We start from the raw sequence: 19,884 nt of genomic DNA on the forward strand, positions 1-19,884 counted from the left end.
GAAAGAACTGCCAAAGGGGGAGGAGTTACAATCTACCGCAGAGATAGCTTGCAGAGTTCTGTCATACTTTCCAGGTCTTCGCCCAAACAGTTCAAGCTTCTAATTTTACAAATGAATCTCTCCAGAAATAAGTCTCTCACTGTTACAGACCCCCCCCCTCAGCTCTCAGCTGATTGGATACCAAATGTGAATTGATTACCCCCCCATCAGCTCCCAGCTGTGCCCTGGACACCATTTGTGAATTGATCGCCCCCCATCTAGCTTCAGAGTTCATTCTGTTAGGTGACCTAAACTGGGATATGCTTAACACCCCAGCAGTCCTAGAATCTAAACTAGATACCCTCAATCTCACAAATTATCAAGGAACCCACCAGGTACAACCCTAAATCCGTAAACATGTGCACCCTCAGATATTTTCCTGACCAACTTGCCCTCCAAATACACCTCGGCTGTTTTCAATCAGGATCTTAGTGATCACTGCCTCATTGCCTGCATCCGTAATGGGTCCGCGGTCAAACGACCTCCCCTCATCACTGTCAAGCGCTCCCTAAAACACTTCTGAGAGCAGGCCTTTCTAATCGACCTGGCCCGGGTATCCTGGATGGATATTGACCTCATCCCGTCAGTCAAGGATGCCTGGTCGTTCTTTAAAAAGAATTTCCTCACCATCTTAAATAAGCATGCCCCTTTGAAGTAATGTAGAACTAAGAACAGATATAGTCCTTGGTTCACTCCAGACCTGAATGCCCTAAACCAGCACAAAAACATCCTGTGGTGGACTGCACTAGAATCGAATAGTCCCCGCGATATGCAACTGTTCAGGGAAATCAGAAACCATACACGCAGTCAATTAGGAAAGCAAAGGCTAGCTTTTTCAAGCAGAAGTTTGCATCCTGTATCTCTAACTCCAAAAGGTTCTGGGACACTAAAGTCCATGGAGAACAGGAGCACCTCCTCCCAGCTGCCCACTGCACTGAGGCTAGGAAACATTGTCACCACCGATAAATCCACGATAATTGAGTATTTCAACAAGCATCCCTCTACGGCTGGCCATGCTTACTCCTGGCTACCCCAACCCCTGCCAATAGCTCCGCACCTCCCGCAGCTACTCGCCCAAGCTTCGCCAGCTTCTACTTCACCCAAATCCAGATAGCAGATGTTCTGAAAGAGCTGCAAAACCTGGTCCCGTACAAATCAGTTGGGCTAGACAATCTGGACCCTCTTTCTAAAATTGTCCACCTCCAGTGTTGCAACCCCAATTACCAGTCTGTTCAACCTCTCTTTCGTATCATCCAAGATCCCTAAAGATTTGAAAGCTCTTCAAAGGGGGAGACATTAGACCCAAACTGTTACAGACCTATATCCATTCGTCCCTGCCTTTCTAAAGTCTTCGAAAGCCAAGTTAACAAACAGATCACTGACCAATTCGAATCCCACCGTACATTCTCAACTGTGCGATCCGGTTCACGAGCTGGTCACAGGTTCATCTCAGCCACCCTCAAGGTACTAAACGATATCATAACTGCCACTGATAAAAGACAGTACTGTGCAGCCGTCTTCATCGACCTGGCCAAGGCTTTTGACTCTGTCAATCACTGCATTCTTATCGGCAGACTCAACAGTCTTGGTTTCTCAAATTACTGCCTTGCCTGGTTCACCAACTACTTTTCAGATAGAGTTCAGTGTGTCAAATCAGAGGGCATGTTGTCCGGACCTCTGGCAGTCTCTATGGGGGTACCACAGGGTTCAATTCTCGGGCTGAGGCTTTTCTCAGTATATGTCAACGATGTTGTTCTTGCTGCAGTGATTCCCTAATCCACCTCTACGCAGACGACACCATTCTGTATACATCTGGCCCATCTTTGGACACTGTGTTAAACCTCCAAACGAGCTTCAATGCCATACAACACTCCCTCCATGGCCTCCAACTGCTCTTAAAACGCTGGTAAAACTAAATTCATGCTTTTCAACGGATCGCTGCCCACACACACCCGCATAGCATCACTACTCTGGACAGTTCTGACTTAGAAAATGTGGACATTTACAAATACCTAGGTGTCTGGCTAGACTGTAAACTCTTCTTCCAGACTCATATTAAACATTTCCAATCCAAAATTAAAATCTACAATTGGCTTCCTATTTCACCACAAAGCTTCCTTCACTCACGCTGCCAAAAACACCCTCATAAAACTGACTATCCTGCCAATCCTTGACTTCAGCGATGTCATTTACAAATAGCCTCAAACACTGTACTCAGCAAACTGGATGCAGTCTATCACAGTGCCATCCATTTTATCACCAAAGCCCCATATACCACCCACCACTGCGACCTGTATGCTCTCTTTGGCTGGCCCTAGCTACATATTCGTCGCCAGACCCGCTGGCTCCAGGTCATCTATAAGTCTATGCTAGGTAAAGCTCCGCCTTATCTCAGCTCACTGGTCACCATAACACCCACCCGTAACACCTGCTGGAGCACGTGCATCTCATCATCCCCAAAGCCAACACCTACTTTGGCAGCCTTTCTTTCCAGTTCTCTGCTGCCAATGACTGGATCGGATTGCAAAAAATATATATGTTTTGACATAAAAATAAATACAAATAAAAAAACGCTTACATTGGAGACATATCTCTCTAACTTTAAGCATCAGCTATCTGAGCATCTTACCAATCGCTGCAGCAGTACATAGCCCATCTGTAATTAGCCCAACCGATCTACCTCATCCCCATATTGTTTTTAATTTACTTTTTTGCACACCAGTATTTCTACTTGCACATTATCATCATCTGCACATCTATCACTCCAGTGTTAATCTGTTAAATTGTAATTACTTCACCACTATGGCCTATTTATTGCCTTACCTCCTCATGCCATTTGAACACACTGTATATAAACTGTTCTGTTGTATTATTGACTGTACATTTGTTTGTGCAACTCTGTGTTGTTGGTTTTTGTCTAACTGCTTTGCTTTATCTTGGCCAGGTCACAGATGTAAATGAGAACTGGTTCTCAACTGGCCTACCTGGTTAAATAAAAAGGTTTAGAGTTATATATATATAAATACCTGGTTAAATAAAATGTTTAGGGTTATATATATATAAATACCTGGTTAAATAAAGGGTTATATATAAATACCTGGTTAAATAAAGGGTTATATATATATATATAAATACCTGGTTAAATAAACATGTATAAAAATACCTTTGCTAACAGTTGTGTCAAGTTAAAACTCGCCCAAGCCATTTCCTTTTTAAATAAAATGTATTTATTCAATACTACATTTAGCTAACATTATATAGTTAATCCAGATACTCTTGAAGACCCTGATAAAGACAGCTTGGCTGTCGAAACGTTGGTAATTACATGTTTTCATCTGAGCTCCTAGAGTGTGCAGCCGTCTTATTTTCAAATCCAGATATTCTTACATTTGCCTCGATTTGCCAGTCACGGCCAGATCATCGCGGCATTTCTAGTTCTTTATGATAGCCATATTAGCATTTCATTTATTGATTTATTACCCGTTTGACCTCTAGGTTTATAGGTATTATGACTCGTACAGTGGTACTCTATTGGAATCTGCTGGCGAGTGGAGGGGGCAAATTGGAGGGGGGCGAGGTTGGCATGCGTCCCTGCAACAGCAACCAAACCGATAACGAAATTGCACAAAATAAAACGCAGTATCAATCGGATACGTGTTCAACTTCCACCTTCTGTTCAATAAATCCAACCACACCGCCTCTGTGATGCTGCAAGGCAAACGCCGCGTTGCATTGGAAATTAACCTACTTCTGGTGTACCAAATTGCAAATATTACGATCGGTGTGACTGAGGCGTGATATCCTTCCAATTCTCACTCAGATACAGTACCTAGCTATATAGACATCCGTGTGAATTCAGGCAAAATACCCACAGCAGGTTAACTAACGTTAACTTTTTTAAAAAACACGCAAACTAAGAACCCGTTTGGACAGCGAATTGGCAGCATTCATAAGGTAAGTCAGTTACGAAATACGCCTGAAATCTGATAAAAGTAGTTCACTAGACATAAACCTCGTTCTCTCCAAATCCTACCACACAGTATGTCACATCCACGACGCGTGTGTCCTCTTACCTGCATGGAATCGGCACTGATTATCTCTCCCTGACGTCGTTTACCAATTTCAATCGCCAGTTTAGACTTCCCAGTACCGGTTGCTCCTAAAATCACGACTAACGGTGGTACAATACTCTTTTTCAGAGCACACTGCAAGCCTCGCACGGGCGCCGCCATGTTGCTTTTACCGTCGTTCCCAGCTGATCAGACACGCGCCTAAGAACTGAGACCGGATATGAGGCGGGCTCTGTAACTAGGCAACGGCAAGAGGTTCCCATGGCACCAGCTTTGATTTTTTTTTTAAAGAGGTCGAGTGAAGACGGAAGGTATTTTGGTCCACAAGACTATAGAAAAATTGTACACTAAACCTAAATATGTATCTCACCGTTTATAATAGCCTGCATCCCCCAAAAAAACATATTAGGCTGTTATGTGGACAAAGACAACACTACATTTGTATCATTGTAGTGTCGTTCATAAACCAATAATAATAGGCTGTATTTTCTGTTGTTGATTTACTTTACTAAAGGGGAGGGCTTCTCCCAGCAAATCGATCTTGTAAGGGTTACTATAGAAACTGGGGGGAGTAGAGCCATAGTAACTTTAGATACGTGTTGCTATGGCAATGAGGCCGAGATGTTTCCATGGAGAAGGCCATTGAAGAGTGGGAGTAGTTTTCACTTCTTACTTGCACATGTGTTGATTTTAAAGTACAAGGACACACCTCTCCTCTGAAAAATAGCTTGTTTTCCCCTCAACCCTGAAAAGTGAAGCAGTCAGCCCAGTGCCCTACTAACAGTCAAGCTCACTTCAGGAAAACACTAGCAAGAAAAATAGGTCTTCCCACAAGTCTGAGCCTGTGCTCCCCAATTAAGATGCCACCAACTTCCTGTGGTGTGAATGATTCCAGAACATTCCTGTGATATTGTCATTGTCAGTATATATGAACAAGAAAACAGGCTAGACAAAAAAGAGAAGAGACTGAGGTGATGTTTTGAATTTATTACATTGGTCTGATTCTCCCTGTACATATAGGCTTGAGGTACTGAAAACAAAGTGCTTGAGACAAGGCTGCCTGCCACCATATTAGAATTCCCAGAGTGAAGTGTAGTATGGCCCACTGCCAAAATGACTGTCTAACACACAGAGACCAGTGACAAATCAAATCAAAACTACAATGGGCTTACAGCCAATCCTGAGGCGGCGCTAATAGACCTTGCGTTACAAGAGATAAATACAGGCTACTGATGGTATGTGCTGAAAGAACAGATGAAGAAAGTAGTGAAAGTGAAGAGATACTATAGTTTTGCCCTCCCTTCCTTCCTACTCTCTCTCTCTCTCTTCCAACTGCCCTTTCCCCTACTATCTCACCCTCTCCATCGTTCCGCTCTACGCTCGCCCTCGCTACTCTGTGGGAGGCAGAGGGAGTAATCCAAGCTTTCAGGGTTAACATTAGTAGCAGCTCACCTTCTGAAACCAGGCTGCCCAAAACAAAACAAAAATAGTTGCCACCCAATCTAATCCTCTCGCTCCCTGGGCCCATATCCACAACACATCTGAGAGTAGGAGTGCTGATCTAGAATCTGTCCATTTCTAATCTTATTATTATTGTTTTATCTATATGCCAAAACTGATCCTAGATCAGCGCTCCTACCGAGGTAATCCTGAGATCTCTCTCTCTCTCAGTAACAAGGATGATGACAGGCCACTGAGTAGGTTATATTAAAAATACATCATCAAGTCTGTTACACTACAGGATGAGTGCTCATCTCCTATGGCACCCTATTCCCTACATTATACAATATTTTTTTTGTACCAGGGCCCATAGAGTTCTTGGGGCGTGCACTATAAATGGATTAGGGCCCATAGGGTTCTAGTCAGTAGTGGATTACTATAGAGGGAACCATTTGGCACACAACCGTAGTTTCAGAGCTTCTCTGTTGCTATGGCTTCAACTAATCACCCCCAGAGTTAACTAACATGCTGTGATACAGCTGGTGGGAGGGGCTGAGACAGTGGGTTCACTGGGGGGTGAGGGAGGGAGGATAGGGCTGAGAGTGGGTTCACTAGGGGTGAGGGAGGGGCTGAGACAGTGGGTTCCCTGGGGGTGAGGGAGGGAGGATAGGGCTGAGAGTGGGTTCACTAGGGGTGAGGGAGGGGCTGAGACAGTGGGTTCCCTGGGGGTGAAGGAGGGAGGAGCTGAGACAGTGGGTACCCTAGGGATGAGGGGCTGATTCAGTGGGTTCCCTGGGGGTGAGGGAGGGGCTGAGACAGTGGGTTCCCTGGGGGGAGGAGTGGAGGGAGGGGCTGAGACAGTGGGTTCACTTCAGGCTACGCACCGACCGGCCAAGGCCTTTAAGAACTACATCCTCTTAGGTGCCCTATTGTGAGATTTTAGAAAGTGCGGGCTTGATAGTGATTAGTTTGAGCAGGGAAGGGTGAGAGAGACCGGGAGGGCGGTGAGAGAGAGTGGGGTAGGGAGAGAGTGAGGGGCAGCACATAACAGCCATACCAACCACATCAGCTCACAACAACAAAAAACACTGTAGGAAAATATAGTACAAAACTCTGACCTTTTGTACAAACCAACAAAAAAACTAAATTATAACTGTAAAGAAAAACAGGCATTGAGAACATTGTCAAAGTGGCAAGTGTGATCAAAGTAACGTTTCAACCATGTTATTATTTGAATGTTTATTTACTTCACCTTTTTACTAAAAACAACAACAACAAAAAAAAGCATTTTGAAATTTGAGTTAAGCCAGTGACAGGAAAGAAAATAGAATTAAATCTGAAAGCTCTGGTTTTGGTTCATTAGGGACTGTATAGAAGGATACTCATATGTAACACACAGAAGGAGACATGCAAACACACACACACACAAATAACACACACACACACACACACACACACAAATAACACACACACACACACACGCAGGCTGATCTGAACACAATGCACAATCGATGGACCATACAGTCTTAGACAATAACAGGAAATAAGGTTGGCAAATATAATAGGGGCAACGTTAACATGGACAAGCAGATGTTCCATTTCCTGTCCGTTTCAAATGAACTGCCATTGTTTGCAATGGCTAACATTTTGATCATTATAAAAAAAATCCATTAGTCACTGACTGGTTTCAAAATGGCACTGAAAGTATAAAGATATTGTTGAGTTTCAGAGTTGATCAAAAATGTATTTAGTTTAGGACTATTTCTCATGATGTTCTCATGTCAACACCAACTCCATCTGAGCCGTTGTTGCTGTAGCGAGGGATAATCTTCTTTACACATGCATACAATCAAATCTCACACCGCCGAATCTCACACCGCCTAATCTCACACCGCCTAATCTCACACCGCCAAATCTCACACCGCCTACTTGGCATGATAACTTCTCATTAACAAATCATCTTCCAATCGGGAAACATGACTTAACATTAAAATATTTACATACTTTATTAATTTGGTAGATATAACAGAGAGATAAAATGCCAGCCCAGAACCCCCCCCCCCCAAAATAACAAAACTATGATCACGTGACATCATGTTACTGTCCTTCCTGACGAGATGATTGCTCTGTCAATCACTCTGAAGCAAATGTGCAAAACAACAGAACCCTAACACCACATTATAACCCACTTCCCCACCCCACAAAGTGACCGTTCGTGTCTTCGCTCCTTAATCTCATCCTGTGTGTGTGTGTGTGTGTGTGTGTGTGTGTGTGTGTGTGTGTCTGGGAGTTCACAACCCCATCCCAACACTAAACCCACAATGTCCTTTCCCTTGATCGTTGTTGTCCTTGCAGATCTTGAACCGCTTTCCTACGAATAGGGGCAAAGGGATCCATTTGGGATTGGGCCAACAAGAGCAAGAAAATCCTCTCAAATCCATCCCTGGTTTTGACTCAGTCCTGGTTTAATAATATAGGCTTGAGATCCATCCCTGGTTTTGACTCAGTCCTGGTTTAATAATATAGGCTTGAGATCCGTCCCTGGTTTTGACTCAGTCCTGGTTTATAATATAGGCTTGAGATCCGTCCCTGGTTTTGACTCAGTCCTGGTTTAATAATATAGGCTTGAGATCCGTCCCTGGTTTTGACTCAGTCCTGGTTTATAATATAGGCTTGAGATCCGTCCCTGGTTTTGACTCAGTCCTGGTTTAATAATATAGGCTTCAGATCCGTCCCTGGTTTTGACTCAGTCCTGGTTTAATAATATAGGCTTGAGATCCGTCCCTGGTTTTGACTCAGTCCTGGTTTATAATATAGGGTTCAGCAAAGCATACAACTTGGGCTTCTCTCCCTGCAAGCCTGCCAGTTAATGAGAGTCCTGGTTTCTGTCGACTAGAGGTCGCTGCCAGTCAGTATGCCAGTCAGTTCAGAGATAATGTTTGAGCTTTGCCAGCCTGCCAGTCAGTATGCCAGTCAGTTCAGAGATAATGTTTGAGCTTTGCCAGCCTGCCAGTCAGTATGCCAGTCAGTTCAGAGATAATGTTTGAGCTTTGCCAGCCTGCCAGTCAGTATGCCAGTCAGTTCAGGGGCATTGTTTGAGCTGTGCCAACCTGCGGAGTAGCTGCTGGTGCCTGGCCTTCAGCTGACGTTTCTCCTGTGCCCGCTGGCGCTCGCTAGAATGCAGCTGCGCCAGGTACTCAGTGGCACGTGTCAGGATGGCCACCTTGGGTGTCTTGGGGCACTCTGCCAAGCCAGGGATGTTGTCCCGCAGCGCCAGGAAACGAGAGCGCAGGTCATTGCGCCGTTTACGTTCCAGGAAGTTGTGAGTCTTGCGTTTGTCCGTGTCCTCACAGTCGGAGGACTGGGGGCTGCAGGGGTGGGAGCAGGACTTCAAGGAGGAGAGGTGGCGGTGGGAGGAGGATGGGGGAGAGTTCGAGGGGGAGGAGGCAAGGATGAGTGTGTTGGCGTCAGGTGACTCCGAACCGGCCGTAGCCACTGCGACGTGAGGTGGTTTGCTCTCAGGGTTCTGATTGGTTGAGGCGGGGCCTGGGTGTGGCTTGGGGTGAGATGAGTTTGAGAAGTTATGAGAAGAGTTCAGGGGCTCGTGTCGGACTCTCTTCCTGGGGGGCTCGGGATGTTTGTGTGTGTCCGGGGAAGGCGCAGCGTAGTTATGCTGCTGTTGGTGGATAGAGATGTGGAAGTGTTTCGGGTCCACAGGGTCCGCTCCGACTGTGATGGTCACCGGCGTCCGCCCGTTCAGCCTGCCGTTGGCCAGCCGCCGGGGCTTGTACTGCTTGTGTTCCACAGTCACCACATCAATCTCCTCTTCGTCCTCATCATCACTAGATTCATCATCTGGAGAAGCAATAGAGATGTTTAGTGACCAGAGCAAAACAAACAAATCAAAGATAAACTTCTGAAACGAAGATAATCAACTACTATGCGCATGACGTTTATTCACGTGATCCTTTCTAAAATCACTTTATTTACCCTTTTATGTTCACAATAAACACAAACAGGAAATACAAATTATTATTTTTAAACAGTTTAAAATAGTATAAAATGAACTTGGGAGGGTTTAGTCATTTGACAAAACTACCAATTGGATACCAAGAAATTGGGGAGGGAAAAGAAAGGGGGGGTCAATATTTCGGTGTTTTAGAATGAGTTTCTTATTAGGCTATATACACACTAAAAGTTAAAAAGGTCAAAAGGTCAGGGTCACTTAGAAATGTCCTTGTTTTTGAAAGAGGCACATTTTTTTGTCCATTTAAAATGACATAAAATAGATCAGAAATACAGTGTAGACATTGTTAATGTTATAAATTACTATTGTAGCTGGAAAACGGCAGATTTTTAATGGAATATCTACAGAGGCTCATTATCAGCAACCATCACTCCTGTGTTCCAATGGCATGTTATGTTAGCTAATCCAAGTGTATCATTTTTAAAAGGCTAATTGATCATTAGAAAACCCTTTTGCAATTATGTTAGTAGAGCTGAAACCTGTTGTGCTGATTAAGGAAGCAATAAAACTGGCCTTCTTTAGACTAGTTGAGTATCTGGAGCATCAGCATTTGTGGGTTCGATTACAGGCACAAAATGTCCAGAAACAAATACCTTTCTCCTGAAACTCGTGTCTATTCTTGTTCTGAGAAATGAAGGCTATTCCATGTGAGAAATTGCCAAGAAACTGAAGATCTCGGACAACGCTGTGTACTACTCCCTTCACAGAACAGAGCAAACTGGCTCTAACCAGAATAGAAAGAGGAGTGGGAGGCCCCAGTGCACAACTGAGCAAGAGGACAAGTACATTAGAGTGTCTAGTTTGAGAAACAGACGCCTCACAAGTCCTCAACTGGCAGCTTCATTAAATAGTACCCGCAAAAACACCAGTCTCAACGTCGACAGCTAAGAGGCAACTCCGGGATGCTGGCCTTCTAGGCAGAGTTACAAAGAAAAAGCCTTATTTTGAGACTGGCCAATAAAAAGAAAGGATTAAGATGGGCAAGGACAAAAGAACACAGACACTGGACAGAGGAAGATTGGGGAAAAAGTGTTATGAACAGACTAATCTAAGTTTGAGGTGTTCGGATCACAAAGAAGAACATTCGTGAGACACAGAAACAAATGGAAAGATGGAGGAGTTCTTGACGCCGTCTGTCAAGCATGGTGGAGGAAATGTGATGGTCTGGGGGTGCTTTGGTGGTGGTAAAGTGGGAGATTAGTACAGGGTAAAAGGGATCTTGATGAAGGAAGTCTATCACTCCATTTTGCAACGCCGTGCCACACCTGGTGGACGGCGCTTAAATTGGAGCCAATTTCCTCCTACAACAAGACAACGACCCAAAGCACAGCTCTAAACTATGCAATAACTATTTAGGGAAGAAGCAGTCAGCTGGTATTCGGTCTAATGGAGTGGCCATCACAGTCACCGGATGTCAACCCTATTGAGCTGCTGTGGGAGCAGCTTCACTGTATGGTACGTAGGAAGTGCCCATCAAGCCAATCCATCTTGTGGGAGGTGCTTCAGGAAGCATGGGGTGAAATCTCTTCAGATTACCTCAACAAATTGACAACTAGAATGCCAAAGGTCTGCAAGGCTGTAATTGCTACAAATGGAGGATTCTTTGACAAAAGCGAAGTTTGGAGGACAATTATTATTTAAATTAAAAAGCATTATTTATAAACTTGTCAACATCTTGACAATATTTTCTTTCATTTTGCAACTCATTTCATGTATGTTTTCATGGAAAACAAGGACATTTCTAAGTGACCCCAAACTTTTGAAAGGTAGTATGTATGTATGTATATAGATGTGTGCCTAATGCAGCTCTGATTCTCTGCAGGGTGTACAATAAAGTATTGGCTCTTTAGTTTTAATCAAATGACCCATAGCCTATAGATCATGAAGGGATCCGATTATATACTGTAAAGGGACACCTAGTCAGTTGTACAACTGAATGAGTCTTCCACATTTAACCCAACCCCTCTGAATCAGAGGTGGGGCTGACTTAAAAAAACGACATCCACGTCATCGGCGCCTGGGGAACAGTGGGTTAATTAACTGCCTTGCTCAGGGGCAGAAAGACAGATTTTTACCTTGTCAGCTCTGGGATTTGATCCAGCAACCTTGCGGTTACTAGTCCAACGCTCGAACCACTACTAAGCCTAAAGTACCATGCTGGGATTCCTAATGACTTCTCAGATGTCGTTACGTGCAAACAGGATCTGCCGTTGAAGAAATATGATAAGATGAACACGGGCACATCTCCCTGTCTATTCTTAGCCTGTTATTTTGGTTATTTGTGTGGTATTAAATGTAAAAAAAAAAAGATTCTGCTGACATGTAGAATTACGTGAAAATATTTATGAAAAAGGCATTTTTTTTTCTCCTCAAAGCTGCGAATTACAATGAACATTTTCATGCAATGCTTTTTCTGTAAAGAAGATTCTTTCACCCCCCCCCCCAACTCTGTTTCACGGTGGCCCCACAACTTTCTGTCCCGTAGCTCGATCAAAACTCCTGTGTTGCCATGGTTACAGGACGAAGAAGAACTGTGTAAAACTGCCTATCTGTAAAGGCTCTGGTCTGTCCTAGAAGTGAGGGGGAAAATGGTAGACCTGTTGCTCTGCTATCCAAAATAATAATTAAAATAAAGTGGATGTAGGGAGAGTCACTATTTTCTTTTAAGCGTTCAGGGAGGGGTTAGGTAAATTATATATTTGGCTAAAGGGAGGGTAATCCATTTTCATTTCAGAGAGGTCTGATGTTCTCCTTATTAGAAATTAAGTCCCTTGTGTACTTTATTTCAGGGAAAGTGTGTACCGGTAAGCTTGCTGATGGCCTCCTGAGTGGCACAGTGGTCTAAGGCATTGCACCGCAGTGCTAGCTGTGCCACTAGAGATTCTGGGTTCGAGTCCAGGCTCTGTCGCAGCCACGAGACCCATGGTGCGGCGCACAATTGTCCCAGCGGTGGGTTAGGGGAGGGTTTTGCCGGCAGGGATGTCCTTGTCCCATCGCGCCCTAGTGACTCCCGCGGTGCAGGCCCTGCACTCAGACACCGTCTTATTGGTGCGGCTGGCTTCTGGGTTAAGCGGGCACCGTGTCAAGAAGCAGTTTGTTGGGTTTCGGAGGACGCACGGCTCTCGACCTTCGCTGCAGCTCCCGTACGGACTCGAGAGGCGACGAGTAGAGACTAACTACTAATTGGATACTACGAAATTGGAGAGAATAATAAAAAATGAAAAGCTCGCATCTGTATCCACACACGTTGGCAGGCCGTACCCCAGAGAGTTCTGGGTAAAAGCTTCTGGAACAGTGAACTCCAAGCAACCTTTCACACACTCTCCCTCTCCCCCTCCCTCTCCCTCTTCTAAACGTCATATCACACAGGTCTGAAATCTGTGTCAAAGTCTTGCCTACCACTAAAACGACATACTAGGCACTACTCGTACTGGCTACTACTAATACTGGCTACTACTGGCTACTCCTAATACTGGCTACTACTAATACTAGTACAACTTACTGGGTACTACTCGTACTGGGTACTATTTTGAATATACTGTTCAGTAAAATCTAATCCACCCCATACTGGGCTCATTCATGATAAGGCGTCATCTAATGCACAATTGAGTCGATTCCACCATTAGTTTATTTTGGTACAAGGCGTCGCCATATCTGATTATCAGCTGTTGTCAAACACAAGTGGGTCCTGTGTCTCTTCCTCAATTCTACTAGATGAAAAGCCCAAATTAGTATGACATCCTATGACCTGAAATGGGTATGACACACGATCAGTGCCTACCTCATGCCCAGTGGAAAGTCCCTCTCTCAGGTTATTAATTTCAGTCACGTGGTGGGAGGAGGAGGGGGAGACAGAATGATATGTGGCTAGTGTTCTCACATTCTGAGTAATAACAAGGGACCTCAGTCTCCGAGCAAAATCACTGGTTTTATCAGAGTTCCCCCCACAATCATTCAATTTGCAACAAGGCCGAGCATTGAAGCCACGTGCAATAACCAGTTCACTACAGCCATTCACTATACAAAGAATAAATCTTGGCTGTAACAACTTCAGCTATTCCAATATGTAGAAATATATCATGGCCTTGTGTCAAAATGTGGCTGTTCAACACTGGGCCTTCATTTAACATCATAGACATCTAATTTCAGCTCCAACTCACTGACCAGACTCTAGGGAACCAGTGGTAGTAGTACTAATGCTCTCTGGTTGTTTCCCAAATGGAACCCTATTCCCTAGTAGTGCACTATATAGGGGATAGGGTTCCATAGGGCTCTGGTCTAAAGTAGTGCACTATATAGGGAATTGGGTGCCATAGGGTTCTGGTCTAAAGTAGTGCACTATATAGGGAATTGGGTGCCATAGGGTTCTGGTCTAAAGTAATGCACTATATAGGGGATAGGGTGCTGTTTTGAAGCCGGTGTACAAAACCAAACGTTAAAGAAACTAAACTTGGAATGCATAGAAATAGCACATAGAACAGATCTACCTGCTTCTTAAACTTCTTTACAATAAGAATAACAGATCTATAACACATTTATGTAAATGTAGTTCTAAAAAGTTACAAGTTGCAGCTTGAAAGGAAAATAAAGAAATTACCATATCATGCATATTTATGAAACATAGTCACACATAGCAAGAGGTGGAGGCAGGTAGTCGAGTGGTTAGAGGCAGGTAGTCGAGTGATTAGAGGCAGGTAGCCGAGTGGTTAGGGGCAGGTAGCAGAGCGGCTAGGGGCAGGTAGCAGAGCGGCTAGGGGCAGGTAGCAGAGCGGTTAGGGGAAGGTAGTCGAGTGGTTAGAGGCAGGTAGCCGAGTGGTTAGAGGAAGGTAGTCGAGTGGTTAGGGGCAGGTAGCCGAGTGGTTAGAGACAGGTAGCAGAGTGGTTAGGGGCAGGTAGCCGAGTGGTTAGAGGCAGGTAGCCGAGTGGTTAGAGACAGGTAGCCGAGTGGTTAGAGACAGGTAGCAGAGTGGTTAGAGGCAGGTAGCCGAGTGGTTAGAGACAGGTAGCAGAGTGGTTAGGGGCAGGTAGCAGAGTGGTTAGAGGCAGGTAGCAGAGTGGTTAGGGGCAGGTAGCAGAGTGGTTAGGGGCAGGTAGCAGAGCGGTTAGGGGCAGGTAGCAGAGCGGTTAGGGGCAGGTAGCAGAGCGGTTAGGGGCAGGTAGCAGAGCGGTTAGGGGCAGGTAGCCGAGCGGTTAGAGACAGGTAGCCGAGCGGTTAGGGGCAGGTAGCCGAGTGGTTAGAGACAGGTAGCCGAGTGGTTAGGGGCAGGTAGCAGAGTGGTTAGGGGCAGGTAGCAGAGTGGTTAGGGGCAGGTAACAGAGCGGTTAGGGGCAGGTAACAGAGCGGTTAGGGGCAGGTAACAGAGCGGTTAGGGGCAGGTAACAGAGCGGTTAGGGGCAGGTAACAGAGCGGTTAGGGGCAGGTAGCAGAGCGGTTAGGGGCAGGTAACAGAGCGGTTAGGGGCAGGTAACAGAGCGGTTAGGGGCAGGTAACAGAGCGGTTAGGGGCAGGTAACAGAGCGGTTAGGGGCAGGTAACAGAGCGGTTAGGGGCAGGTAGCAGAGCGGTTAGGGGCAGGTAGCAGAGCGGTTAGGGGCAGGTAGCAGAGTGGTTAGGGGCAGGTAGCCTAGTGGATAGAGGCAGGTAGCCTAGTGGATAGAGGCAGGTAGCCTAGTGGATAGAGGCAGGTAGCCTAGTGGTTAGAGGCAGGTAGCCTAGTGGTTAGAGGCAGGTAACCTAGTGGTTAGAGGCAGGTAGCCTAGTGGATAGAGGCAGGTAGCCTAGTGGATAGAGGCAGGTAGCCTAGTGGTTAGAGGCAGGTAGCCTAGTGGTTAGGGGCAGGTAGTCTAATGGTTAGGGGCAGGTAGTCTAATGGTTACAGGCAGGTAGCCTAGTGGTTAGAGGCAGGTAGCCTCATGGTTAGAGGCAGGTAGCCTAGTGGTTAGAGGCAGGTAGCCGAGAGGCAGGTAGCCTAGTGGTTAGAGGCAGGTAGCCTAGTGGATAGAGGCAGGTAGCCTAGTGGATAGAGGCAGGTAGCCTAGTGGTTAGACGCAGGTAGCCTAGTGGATAGAGGCAGGTAGCCTAGTGGTTAGAGGCAGGTAGCCTAGTGGATAGAGGCAGGTAGCCTAGTGGATAGAGGCAGGTAGCCTAGTGGTTAGAGGCAGGTAGCCTAGTGGATAGAGGCAGGTAGCCTAGTGGTTAGAGGCAGGTAGCCTAGTGGATAGAGGCAGGTAGCCTAGTGGTTAGAGGCAGGTAGCCTAGTGGTTAGAGGCAGGTAGCCTAGTGGTTAGAGGCAGGTAGCCTAGTGGTTAGAGGCAGGTAGCCTAGTGGTTAGCAGGTAGTCTAGTGGTTTGACCCGATAACCCACTGTTCCTAGACCAGTTAACCCACTGTTCGACCAGTTGACCCGATGTTCCTACCAGATAACCCACTGTTCCTAGACCCCAGTTAACCCCCACTGTTCCTAGACCAGTTAACCCACTGTTCCTAACCCACTGTTCCTACCAGTTAACCCACTGTTCCCAGTTAACCCCACTGTTCCTAGACCAGTTGACCCACTGTTCCTAGACCAGTTGACCCGATGTTCCGAGACCAGTTGACCCGATGTTCCTAGACCAGATAACCCACTGTTCCTAGACCAGTTAACTCACTGTTCCTAGACCAGTTAACCCACTGTTCCTAGACCAGTTAACCCACTGTTCCTAGACCAGTTAACCCACTGTTCCTAGACCAGTTAACCCACTGTTCCTAGACCAGATAACCCACTGTTCCTAGACCAGTTAACCCACTGTTCCTAGACCAGTTAACCCACTGTTCCTAGACCAGATAACCCACTGTTCCCAGACCAGTTGACCCACTGTTCCTAGACCAGTTAACCCACTGTTCCTAGACCAGTTAAGCCACTGTTCCTAGACCAGTTAACCCACTGTTCCTAGACCAGTTAACCCACTGTTCCTAGACCAGTTAAGCCACTGTTCCTAGACCAGTTAACCCACTGTTCCTAGACCAGTTAACCCACTGTTCCTAGACCAGTTAACCCACTGCACCCACTGCTCTTGTAGGCTGTCATTGTAAAATAAGAATTTGTTCTTAACTATTCTCAAAAACAAAAACAGCCTAGCTAACTTTAGCCACCTAACTAAAATTCATATCACATTTGCAAATTTGTAACATATTGTACGTTTTGCAAATTTACAACATATACGAATTGTCATTCATAACCTATATGAAATGGGTGATGGAAATTCACAAATGAATACATATCACACTAAACATAACATGGAGTGTCGCAGATTTACGTACGAAATAATATGAAATGCTCTGAGACCAGGTTGTTGCTTATTGGCCAGTATGTATATACTACTGTATATATACTATATATATATACTATATACTATATACTATATATACTATATACTATATATACTATATTTACTATATACTATATATACTATATACTATATACTATATACTATATACTATAGCAACTTGTCAGCATCCAGAGTTCCAGCCTCACGACATTAAAAGGACCTTCATACAGTCAGTTTACGGATCAACGTTGAACTTGTAACTTACCCGATGAGTCTGTGGGAGATTCGGAACCGGAGGACACCGCAGGTTTCTTGAACGGTCCCCCGGTTAGTCCCCCGGTTAGTCCCCCGGTCAGGGGGAAGGTGAGAACAGCACCTGGGTCCACGCAATCCGTCGCCAAGCTACTGAGAACCGGAGCGTCCGTGGGTATCGTCACACACTGCGCCCTCCCGGTGGTGTTGATGCCAGCTCCCACCTGCTGCGGGGCCGGTTTGGTCGACCCCGACCCGGGACAGGAAGCGTGTCGCTCCCCGATAACTTTCTCCAGCTGTTTGCCCGCCGAGAAGCTGCTCCACATGCAGTCCTGGATGATAATGGAGCTCAGGTTCCCCAAAGCCTCGTCGGCGGAACTGAATTTACACGGCACATCCTGGTCGTCCTCTTGACCCAAAAACTGGGACACCCACTCGAGTTTGTCCCCCAGCGAAGGGTAGACCATCCCGACCCCGGCTGCCCCATCTAAAGTCCGGATAGGGGACATGGGCGGGGTCGGTACTAGCTCGAATTTTTTCCAAATGTCCTCGCTGGGCGCAGTGGATTTAAAGAAATCCTCATCCGGATCGTGGTCGTCGTAGAAGTAATGTTGATAGTGGTCGTACTCCATCTCCCAGCCGGACTCATAGTGAGGGGCGTTGGTGGAGTTTATGCCCGGCATCTAGAGGTCAGGGCAGGCGTGGGAGCGCACTCTTCACTTATCTCCGTTATCAATAGCCTTACTGGGGACACAGAGAGAGAAAGGGGAGAGAGTACTGGGAATCAGCATGTTGCACTTGTGATTAACACATTATTCTGTTATGATACAACTATTGTGTTTCTGGCCATTTCACATCTGTCAATATCTAGTGAGGGGGGGGGGAATCCTTCTCAATTAAGGAAATGTGGGTTATCACGATTTATCATTAAAAACACAAGTGACTTGTGCATCCTTGAAAAGTGTTGAAATGGCTATTTGGTTCTAGATTCAGTAATGATATTGAAACCAATCACCCCGGCGAATACCCTCTAATAATAATAATAATAACTACACTGAAGGGGAAACAAATAACAGGCTACAACAACCTCGCAAATGATTGTTACCACCAAACCAAATCAAATCAAATGTTATTGGTCACATACACATGGTTAGCAGATGTTAATGGTCACATACACATGGTTAGCAGATGTTAATGGTCACATACACATGGTTAGCAGATGTTAATGCGAGTGTAGCGAAATGCTTGTGCTTCTAGTTCCGACAATGCAGTAATAACCAACAAGTAATCTAACTAACAATTACTGTCTTATACACAGTGTAAGGGGATAAAGAATATGTACATAAGGAAATATGAATGAGTGATGGTACAGAGCAGCATAGGCAAGATACAGTAGATGGTATCGAGTACAGTATATACATATGAGATGAGTATGTAAACAAAGTGGCATAGTTAAAGTGGCTAGTGATACATGTATTACATAAGGATGCAGTCGATGATATAGAGTACAGTATATACGTATGCATATGAGATGAATAATGTAGGGTATGTAACATTATATAAGGTAGCATTGTTTAAAGTGGCTAGTGATATATTTACATCATTTCCCATCAACTCCCATGATTAAAGTGGCTGGAGTTGAGTCAGTGTGTTGGCAGCGAACAACAGTGAACACAGAACTAAAGAACTCCGTGTCCCGACATAGTTGCGTTACCGAATACAACGTTGCCAACTACACCGGTGAAATACATCCACCCTCTCCAACATCATCCAGTCTGTTTATTTTGGGGGGCTACTAGCATAACCCCCCCCCCTTTAAAATTGTGGCCAAATCGAAAAATTCCCAAATAGCGCAATAAAAAAAGTTTGAAAACGTCTTCAGAGCAACACTCACCGTTTTTACGGTAGACGACCACCCGTTCTCACAAAGCATTGAAAAGCAAGAGAGGAAATACAGTCCAATCCCACTGGTAAATCTTAGCCTAAATAAATGACCCACAGGCGTATTTACAACCTAAACTTCCCGAAACACTGCGAAGGAGGCTGTCTTCTATTAGTAGGCGTTAGTCCACAAATACAAGTCTTCCTTTCAGGCAAGGAAAAATAAAGATGTTCTCCTTTATGCGTTGGTGAAATCCAAGGAGCGTCTTGCGTCTTCTTCGTTAATTCCTATAATGAGTAGCCCGACCAACACCGCGAAACTGAAGATTCTTGCAGTAAACGACTCTCGCTATAATTAGCTGTTACTTCCAGTTGAAAGCTCACCAAAACGGTATTAGAAAGTAGACTAGTAGGTTTAAACCTCCCACAAACCTTGACTTGGATAGGATAGAGTTGGCTATGGATACAAACCGACTGCTGCGCTATATCACGGGAAGAAGGAGAGGCTGGGATTTACATAAGAGGCGGACGACAGTAAGGAGGCTCCGCCTACCGGTTAAAGGGCCAGAATCATTTCCAAGGAGTCCTTTTCCAAGACCGTTAAAAATGCCTAACGGGACCCGATTGGACAACAGGTAGTTCGTTATAAGACATACGTTATTCTATCCATGACATGTGCGGCATTTCATTTAAACAAGGGTAGGGCTTTGTATATGTTGCAATAATACAAGTTTGTGTGTGTTTGTGTGTGTGGTGTTTGTGTGTGTGTGTGTGTGTGTGTGTGTGTGTGTGTGTGTGTGTGTGTGTGTGTGTGTGTGTGTGTGTGTGTGTGTGTGTGTGTGTGTGTGCGTGTGCGTGTATGTGTGTG

General features: G+C 45.3%; 2 protein-coding genes across 3 annotated transcripts in view; both read right to left on the minus strand.

The window, feature by feature from the left end:
* The window catches only part of trit1 (tRNA isopentenyltransferase 1), a 93,399-nt gene extending 89,084 nt beyond the window's left edge, over nucleotides 1–4,315 (minus strand). Inside the window, exon 1 of the mRNA XM_052472887.1 lies at nucleotides 4,113–4,315. Coding sequence (XP_052328847.1) covers nucleotides 4,113–4,271 — 159 coding nt within the window. The 5' untranslated portion in view covers nucleotides 4,272–4,315. The remainder of the gene's footprint in view (nucleotides 1–4,112) is intronic.
* Nucleotides 4,316–5,081: 766 nt separating this feature from the next.
* On the minus strand, nucleotides 5,082–19,507 carry myclb (MYCL proto-oncogene, bHLH transcription factor b). Of its 2 annotated transcripts, XR_008073643.1 has the most exons (4): nucleotides 19,030–19,507; nucleotides 17,149–17,879; nucleotides 8,556–9,404; nucleotides 5,082–8,451 (listed from the first exon to the last, which is right to left on the minus strand). XR_008073643.1 is itself a non-coding variant. In XM_035768738.2 (3 exons), the coding sequence occupies exons 2-3, from the start codon at nucleotides 17,816–17,818 to the stop codon at nucleotides 8,632–8,634; spliced, it is 1,443 nt and encodes a 480-aa protein (XP_035624631.1). In that variant the 5' UTR covers nucleotides 17,819–17,879; nucleotides 19,030–19,507; the 3' UTR covers nucleotides 5,082–8,631. The 2 variants fall into 2 exon arrangements, 1 of the variants encoding a protein (XP_035624631.1); XM_035768738.2 differs by having other exon boundaries at nucleotides 5,082–9,404.
* Between the last annotated feature and the right edge of the window lie 377 nt (nucleotides 19,508–19,884).

This window comes from Oncorhynchus keta, chromosome 20, assembly GCF_023373465.1.
Source record: "Oncorhynchus keta strain PuntledgeMale-10-30-2019 chromosome 20, Oket_V2, whole genome shotgun sequence".
In the NCBI taxonomy this organism is placed as follows: Eukaryota; Metazoa; Chordata; class Actinopteri; order Salmoniformes; family Salmonidae; genus Oncorhynchus; species Oncorhynchus keta.